This window comes from Arachis stenosperma, chromosome 3 (assembly GCF_014773155.1).
Source record: "Arachis stenosperma cultivar V10309 chromosome 3, arast.V10309.gnm1.PFL2, whole genome shotgun sequence".
Classification (NCBI taxonomy): domain Eukaryota; kingdom Viridiplantae; phylum Streptophyta; class Magnoliopsida; order Fabales; family Fabaceae; genus Arachis; species Arachis stenosperma.
In genome coordinates, this window is record NC_080379.1 from 95,026,971 (window position 1) to 95,036,407 (window position 9,437).

At 40.4% G+C, this 9,437-nt stretch overlaps 1 protein-coding gene and 1 non-coding gene across 2 annotated transcripts; both read left to right on the forward strand.

The window, feature by feature from the left end:
• Positions 1-3,929: 3,929 nt before the first annotated feature.
• LOC130972313 (small nucleolar RNA R71) lies at positions 3,930-4,037 on the forward strand. Its single transcript, XR_009083500.1, has one exon. It is a non-coding gene; the product is annotated as a small nucleolar RNA R71 (small nucleolar RNA).
• Positions 4,038-7,968: 3,931 nt separating this feature from the next.
• On the forward strand, positions 7,969-9,153 carry LOC130966420 (uncharacterized). Its single transcript, XM_057891225.1, has one exon. It carries the CDS (start codon positions 7,969-7,971, stop codon positions 9,151-9,153), a length of 1,185 nt encoding a protein of 394 aa, XP_057747208.1.
• Positions 9,154-9,437: the final 284 nt, after the last annotated feature.

A 9,437-nucleotide genomic window follows, 5' to 3' on the forward strand; every position in this document is an offset into this window, starting at 1 on the left:
CAAAATAATTAATCTGTTATAAAATTCAAAATTCATGCAATTCTTCTCTTTTTCAATTAAGAACATTTTTCATTCAAAAGGTGATGGATTCATAGGACATTCATAACTTTAAGGCATAGACACTAAGACACTAATGATCATGTAATAAGACACAAACATGGATAAACATAAGCATAAAATTCGAAAAACAGGAAAATAAGGAACAAGGAAATTAAAGAACGGGTCCACCTTAGTGATGGCGGCTTATTCTTCCTCTTGAAGATCTTATGGAGTGCTTGAGCTCCTCAATGTCTCTTCCTTGTCTTTGTTGCTCCTCTCTCATAATTCTTTGATCTTCTCTAATTTCATGGAGGAGGATGGAATGTTCTTGGTGCTCCACCCTTAGTTGTCCCATGTTGGAACTCAATTCTCCTAGGGAGGTGTTGATTTGCTCCCAATAGTTTTGTGGAGGAAAGTGCATCCCTTGAGGTATCTCAGAGATTTCATAATGAGTGGGATCTCTTGTTTGCTCCATCCTTTTCTTAGTGATGGGCTTGTCCTCATCAATGAGGATGTCTCCCTCTATGTCAACTCCAACTGAATAACAGAGGTGACAAATGAGATGAGGAAAGGCTAACCTTGCCAAGGTAGAGGACTTGTCCGCCACCTTATAAAGTTCTTGGGCTATAACCTCATGAACTTCTACTTCTTCTCCAATCATGATGCTATGAATCATGATGGCCCGGTCTATAGTAACTTCGGACCGGTTGCTAGTGGAAATGATTGAGCGTTGGATAAACTCCAACCATCCCCTAGCCACGGGCTTGAGGTCATGCCTTCTCAGTTGAACCGGCTTCCCTCTTGAATCTCTCTTCCATTGAGCACCCTCTTCACAGATGTCTATGAGGACTTGGTCCAACCTTTGATCAAAGTTGACCCTTCTAGTGTAAGGGTGTTCATCTCCTTGCATTATGGGCAAGTTGAATGCCAACCTTACATTTTCTGGACTAAAATCTAAGTATTTCCCCTGAACCATTGTAAGCCAATTCTTTGGGTCCGGGTTCACACTTTGATCATAGTTCTTGGTGATCCATGCATTGGCATAGAACTCTTGAACCATTAAGATTCTGACTTGTTGAATAGGGTTGGTAAGAACTTCCCAACCTCTTCTTCGGGTCTCATGTCGGATCTCCGAATATTCACTCCTTTTGAGTTTGAAAGGGACCTCGGGGATCACCTTCTTCAAGGCCACAACTTCATAGAAGTGGTCTTGATGCACCCTTGAGATGAATCTCTCCATCTCCCATGACTCGGAGGTGGAAGCTTTTGCCTTCTCTTTCCTCTTTCTAGAGGTTTTTCCGGCCTTAGGTGCCATAAATGGTTATGGAAAAATAAAAAGCAATGCTTTTACCACACCAAACTTAGAAGGTTTGCTCGTCCTCGAGCAAAAGAAGAAAGAAGAGAGTAGAAGAAGAAGAAATGAAGGAGATGGAGATGGCTTTGTTATTCGACCAAAGGGAGAAGTAGTGTTTAGGTTGTGTGAAAATGAGGGGGTGAAGATGGGTTTATATAGGGGTGGAGAGAGGGGTAAGGTTCGGCTATGGGAGGGTGGGTTTGGGAGGGAAAGTGGTTTGAATTTGAATGGTGAGGTAGGTGGGGTTTTATGAAGGATAGATGTGAGTGGTGAAGAGAATAGTGGGATTTGATAGGTAAAGGGTTTTTAGGGAAGAGGTGTTGAGGTGATTGGTGAATGGGTGAAGAAGAGAGAGAGTGATGGGGTAGGTGGGGATCCTGTGGGGTCCACAGATCCTGAGGTGTCAAGGAAAAGTCATCCCTGCACCAAGTGGCGAGCGAAAATGCTCTCTATGCCAATTCTGGCGTTAAACGCCGGGCTGGTGCCCCTTTCTGGCATTTAACGCCAGCTTCTTGCCCTTTTCCTGGTGTTTAACGCCAGTCTGGTGCCCCTTTCTGGCGTTAAACGTCCAGAATGGTGCCAGACTGGGCGTTAAACGCCCATTTGCTGCCCTTACTGGCGTTTAAACGCCAGCAAGGTCTTCCTCCAGGGTGTGCTATTTTTCTTTCTATTTTTCATTCTGTTTTTGCTTTTTCAATTAATTTTGTGACTTTCCATGATCATCAACCTACAGAAAACATAAAATAACAAAGGAAAACTATATAAATATAACATTGGGTTGCCTCCCAACAAGCGCTTCTTTAATGTCAGTAGCTTGACAGTGGGCTCTCATGGAGCCTCACGAATGCTCAGAGCAATGTTGAAACCTTCCAACACCAAACTTAGAGTTTGAATGTGGGGGTTCAACACCAAACTTAGAAGTTGGTTGTGGCCTCTCAACACCAAACTTAGAGTTTGGCTGTGGAGGCTCTGTTTGACTCTGTTTTGAGAGAAGCTCTTCATGCTTTCTCTCCATGGTAACAGAGGGATATCCTTGAGCCTTAAACACAAAGGATTCTTCATTCACTTGAATGATCAATTCACCTCTGTCAACATTGATCACAGCCTTTGCTGTGGCTAGAAAGGGTCTGCCAAGGATGATGGATTCATCCATGCACTTCCCAGTCTCTAGGACTATGAAATTAGCAGGGATGTAATGGTCTTCAATCTTTACCAGAACATCCTCTACAAGTCCATAAGCTTGTTTTCTTGAATTGTCTGCCATCTCCAGTGAGATTCTTCCAGCTTGCACCTCAAAGATCCCTAGCTTCTCCATTACAGAGAGAGGCATGAGGTTTATACTTGACCCTAAGTCACACAGAGCCTTCTTAAAGGTCATGGTGCCTATGGTACAAGGTATTGAAAACTTCCCAGGGTCCTGTCTCTTTTGAGGTAATCTCTGCTTAGACAAGTCATCCAGTTCTTTGGTGAGCAAAGGGGGTTCATCCTCCCAAATCTCATTACCAAATAACTTGTTATTTAGCTTCATGATTGCTCCAAGGTATTTAGAAACTTGCTCTTCAGTGACATATTCATCCTCTTCAGAGGAAGAATACTCATCAGAGCTCATGAAAGGCAGAAGTAAATCCAATGGAATCTCTATGGTCTCATTGTGAGCCTCAGATTCCTATGGTTCCTCATTAGGGAACTCATTGGAGGCCAGTGGACGTCCATTGAGGTCTTCCTCAGTGGCGATCACTGCCTCTTCCTCTTCTCCAAGTTCGGCCATGTGGGTCATGTTAATGGCCTTGCATTCTCCTTTTGGATTCTCTTCTGTATTGCTTGGAAGAGTACTAGGAGGGAGTTCAGTAACTTTCTTACTCAGCTGTTCCACTTGTGCCTCCAGATTCCTAATGGAGGACCTTGTTTCAGTCATGAAACTTTGAGTGGTTTTAATTAGATCAGAGACCATGGTTGCTAAGTCAGAGTGGCTCTGCTTAGAATTCTCTGTCTGTTGCTGAGAAGATGATGGAAAAGGCTTGCCATTGCTAAACCTGTTTCTTCTACCATTATTATTGTTGAAACCTTGTTGAGGTCTCTGTTGATCCTTCCATGAGAGATTTGGATGATTTCTCCATGAAGAATTATAGGTGTTTCCATAGGGTTCTCCCATGTAATTCACCTCTTCCATTGAAGGGTTCTTAGGATCATAAGCTTCTTCTTCAGATGAAGCATCCTTAGTACTGCCTGGTGCATTTTGCATTCCAGACAGACTTTGAGAAATCAAATTGACTTGCTGAGTCAATATCTTGTTCTGAGCCAATATGGCATTCAGAGTATAAATCTCAAGAACTCCTTTCCTCTGATTTGTCCCATTGTTCACAGGATTCCTTTCAAAAGTGTACATGAATTGGTTATTTGCAACCATTTCAATCAGTTCTTGAGCTCCTGTAGGCATCTTTTTCAGATGATGAGATCCTCCAGCAGAGCTATCCAAAGACATCTTGGACAGTTCAGACAGACCATCATAGAAAATACCTATGATGCTCCATTCAGAAAGCATGTCAGAGGGACACTTTCTGATTAATTGTTTGTATCTTTCCCAAGCTTCATAGAGGGATTCACCTTCCTTCTGTCTGAAGGTTTGGACTTCCACTCTAAGCTTACTCAATTTTTGAGGTGGAAAGAACTTTGCCAAGAAGGCATTGACTAGCTTTTCCCAAGAGTTCATGCTTTCTTTAGGTTGTGAATCCAACCATATCCTAGCTTTGTCTCTTACAGCAAAAGGGAATAGCATAAGTCTGTAAACCTCAGGGTCAACCCCATTGGTCTTGACAGTGTCACAGATTTGCAAGAACTCAGCTAAAAACTGATGAGGATCTTCCAATGGAAGTCCATGGAACTTGCAATTCTGTTGCATTAGAGAAACTAATTGAGGCTTAAGCTCAAAGTTGTTTGCTCCAGTGGTAGGGATAGAGATGCTTCTCCCATAGAAGTCGGGAGTAGGTCCAGTGAAGTCACCCAGCACCTTCCTTGCATTGTTGGCATTGTTGTTGTTTTCGACTGCCATGGGTTCTTCTTCTTTGAAGATTTCTGTTAGGTCCTCTACAGAGAGTTGTGCCTTAGCTTCTCTTAGCTTTCACTTCAAGGTCCTTTCAGGTTCAGGGTCAGCCTCAACAAGAATGCTTTTGTCTTTGCTCCTGCTCATATGAAAGAGAAGAGAACAAGAAAATATGGAATCCTCTATGTCACAGTATAGAGATTCCTTGAGGTGTCAGAGGAAAAGAAAAATAGAAGGAAGAAGTAGAAGAATTCGAACTTATCAAGAAAGATGGAGTTCGAATTGTTCATTGAGGAATAGTGTTAGTCCATAAATAGAAGGATGTGAGAAGAGGGGAAGAAATTTTCGAAAATTAAGTAAAAGATTTTAAAAACATTTTGAAAAATACTAATTGATTTTCGAAAACTAAGAGTAGGAAAGAAATCAAGTGATTTTTGAAAAAGATTTTGAAATTAGAAATCAAAAAGATATGATTGAAAACTATTTTGAAAAAGATATGATTAAAAAGATATGATTGAAAAGTTATGGTTTTTAAAAAGATGTGATTGAGAAGATATGATTTGATAAACAATTTAAAAAGATTTGATTTTTAAAAATTAATGACTTAGCTAACAAAGAAAGATATGATTCAAACATTAAACCTTTCTCAACAGAAAAGGCAACATACTTGAAATGTTGAATCAAATCATTAATTGATAGCAAGTATTTTTGAAAATGGAAAGAAATTGATTTTGAAAACATATGATTGAAAAGATATGATTTGAAAAAGATTTGATTTTGAAAAATTTTGAAAACCTGAAAAAAAAAAATTGAATTAAAAACAGAATCTTCCCTCTTGTGCCATCCTGGCGGTAAACGCCCAGAATGGTGCACATTCTGGCGTTTAACGCCCAAAACACTACCCTTTTGGGCGTTAAACGCCCAGCCAGGCACCCTAGCTGGCGTTTAAACGCCAGTCTGCCTTCTTCACTGGGCAGTTTAAACGCCCAGCCTTTTTCTGTGTAATATGTTCTGAATCTTCAATTCTCTGTATTAATGACTTGAAAAGACACAAATTAAAATGTTTTTGGATTTTTAATAATGAGGAATAATCAAAATGTAACTAAAATCAAATAAACAATGCATGCAAGACACCAAACTTAGAAGTTTGTATACTACTGACACTAACAAAATGAGAATGCATATGAGAAACAACAAAAATACTCAAGACAAGAGAATTTAAAGATCAGAGCAAGGAAATCATCAAGAACATCTTGAAGATCACTTAAGACACATGAATGAATGCAAGAAGAACAGAAATATGCAATTGACACCAAACTTAAAATGGGACACTAGACTCAACAAGAAACATGAGAATATTTTTGGTTTTTATGATTTTGTAATTTTTTTTTTTGGATTTTTCGAAAATTAAGTGGAAAAGAAAATAAAGGTATCAAAATTCTTAATGAGAATTCCAGGAATCATGCAATGTTAGTCTAAAGCTTTAGTCTAAAGAAATTAGACATGGCTAGCCAAGTTTCAGCAGGACATTGCATTCAAGAGCTAAATTGATGAGAATCAATCAGCTTTGGTGATGATAAGAACATCACCTTGAAACACTAGAATTCATTCTTTAAGAACTCTGAAGATAAATACCTAATCTAAGCAACAAGATGAACTGTCAGTTGTCCAAACTCAAAACAATCCCCGGCAACGGCGCCAAAAACTTGGTGCACAAAATTGTGATCTCTAATTTTCACAACTTAAACAAGCCCCGGTAATGGCTCCAATAACTTGGTGTTCAATACCATGGTCTAAACATAATTTCACAACTTCACACAACTAACCAACAAGTGCACTGGGTCGTCCAAGTAATAAACCTTACGCGAGTAAGGGTCGATCCCACGGAGATTGTTGGTATGAAGCAAGCTATCGTCATCTTGTAAATCTCAGTCAGGCAGATTCAAATGGTTATGGATGATTTATGAATAAAGCATAAAAAAAAGATAGAGATACTTATGTAATTCATTGGTGAGAATTTCAGATAAACGAATGGAGATGCTTTGTCCCTTCCGTCTCTCTGCTTTCCTACTGTCTTCATCCAATCCTTCTTACTCCTTTCCATGGCAAGCTGTATGTTGGGCATCACCGTTGTCAGTGGCTACAGTCCGTCCTCTCAGTGAAAATGTTCAAGCACTCTGTCACGGCACGACTAATCATCTGTCGGTTCTCAATCAGGTTGGAATAAAATCCATTGATTCTTTTGCGTCTGTCACTAACGCCCAGCCTTCAGGAGTTTGAAGCTCGTCACAGTCATTCAATCATTGAATCCTACTCAGAATACCACAGACAAAGTTTAGACCTTCCGGATTCTCTTGAATGCCGCCATCAATTCTAGCTTATACCACGAAGATTCTGATTAAGGAATCCAAGAGATAAACAGTCAAGCCTTGTTGCTTGTAGAACGGGAGTGGTTGTCAGGCACGCGTTCATAAGTGAGAATGATGATGAGCGTCACATAATCATCACATCATGTTCTGGGTGCGAATGAATATCTTAGAATAAGAACAAGCTGAATTGAATAGAAGAACAATAGTAATTGCATTAATACTCGAGGTACAGCAGAGCTCACACCTTAATCTATGGTGTGTAGAAACCCACCGTTGAAAATACATAAGAACAAGGTCTAGGCATGGCGTGAGGCCAGCCCCCAGAGTGTGATCAAAAGATTCAAAGATCTAAAGATGATCTAAGACCCCCCCCCCCCGATGAAAATACAATAACAAAAAGGGTCCTATTTGTAGAGAAGTAGTAGCCTAGGGTTTACAGAAATGAGTAATGACATAAAATCCACTTCCCCCACTTGTGTGCTTGGGCTGAGCATTGAAGCTTCATGTGTAGAGACTTTTCTTGGAGTTAAACGCCAGTTTTTGTGCCAGTTTGGGCGTTTAACTCCCATTCTTGTGCCAGTTCCGGCGTTTAACGCCGGGCAGTTTTGAGCTGATTTGGAACGCCGATTTGGGCCATCAAAGCTTGAGCAAAGTATAGACTATTATATATTGATGGAAAGCCCAGGATGTCTACTTTCTAACGCCGTTGAGAGCGCGCCAATTGGGCTTCTGTAGCTCTAGAAAATCTACTTCGAGTGTAGGGAGGTCAGAATCCAACAGCATCTGCAGTCCTTTTCAGTCTCTGAATCAGATTTTTGCTCAGGTCCCTCAATTCCTGCCAGAAAATATCTGAAATCACAGAAAAATACACAAACTCATAGTAAAGTCCAGAAAAGTGAATTTTAACTAAAAACTAATAAAAATATAATAAAAACTAACTAAAACATACTAAAAACAATGCCAAAAAGCGTATAAATTATCCGCTCATCAGCCAACACGTGGAGTTCACTACTTATATGCTGGAAGGAGAAGCTGAGCATTGGTGGCAGGGGATACAGCGACTGTTGCAACAAGATGAAGGCGATGTTCCTTGGAATACTTTTAAGGATGAATTTTATAAGAAGTATTTTCCGAGGGCAGCTCGTGATGCTAAGGAGATGTAACTTATGCAGCTGAAACAGGGTAACACAACTGTTGCAGAATATGCCCATAAGTTTGATGACTTGTGCCGTTTCTCCAAGATTTGCCAAGGGAATCCTGCTGATTTTGAAGGATGGAAGTGCTTAAAGTTCGAAGGGGGTCTTCGTGAGGATCTAATGAGTTCAGTAGTCCCATTGGAGATACGAGATTTTGGTGAGCTGGTTAATAAGTGTAAGTTAGTGGAAGAATGTGCTAAGAAGGTAATTGCATCTAAAGCAAGTCGTCAAGGATTTCCACCAAGGAACTACAATAGTTATAATTGGCAACCACGAAGGACAAACTTCAAGACACCTGGTGTGCCACAGCGAAGGAATCCACAAGTTGGTAACGCTCCTGCTCGCGCTATGGGTGGAAACAGGGGTAGACCAAGGCAGGATAATGGTAAACGACCCCAACAGGCACAAGTGAATACTGCATGTAGGCAGTGTGGGAAAGATCATGGTAATAGACCCTGCTTGTTTGGAACATCCAAGTGTTATATTTGTAATAAACCAGGACATATGGCTAAGAATTGCTCAAAGAGGTTTACTCAGAATCCAGCGCGAACCCAGCAACAAGGTCGAGTGTTTGCTATGACTGCTGATGATGCTATGCAATCAGACGCCCTGATCCAAGATCAGTGTTATGTTAAAAATCGATTTCTAACTGTACTATATGATTCGGGTGCATCGCATTCCTTTATTTCTTTAACTGTTGCTCGTGAGTTGGGAATACATTTCTCTGAGTTGAACTTTGATCTAATTGTCCATACCCCTACATCCCAAAATGCTTTGACCAGTTTAGCGTGCCTGCAAGTACCATTCACTATTAGGAACAGGACTTTTATACATGATCTAATCTGTTTGCCTCTATGTGGTTTAGAAGTTATTCTAGGATTATATTGGTTATCTAAGTATCATGTTTTCCTTGATTGCTATGAAAGAACTGCTGTTATTCCATCTAATGGTTTAGATATTAAACCATTTTTGTCTCATACTTTATATCTGAATTCTGTAAGAGTTACCTTAGACGGGAGTGATTGTGAGGGGTATGTTCTGTTAGCGGCTAGCTCGAATGACAGTGAATTAAGCTTAGAACGAATCCGAGTGGTGAAGGATTTCCCGATGTTTTCTCGGACGACATACCTGAGTTTCCTCCTCAGCGAGAGATAGAATTAAGCATTGAACTAGTAACTGGAACCGGACCGATTTCCATAGCACCGTACCGGATGTCACCATTGGAACTTACAGAGTTAAAGAAGCAGTTGGATGAGCTACTTGGAAAGAAATTTATTCGTCCCAGTGCATCACCTTGGGGAGCTCCGGTATTTCTAGTAAAGAAGAAGGATGGTAGAATGAGACTTTGCGTAGATTACCGACAGTTAAATAAAGTCATTATCAAGAACAAGTATCCACTTCCACGGATAGATGATTTGATGGATCAGTTGAAAGGTGCA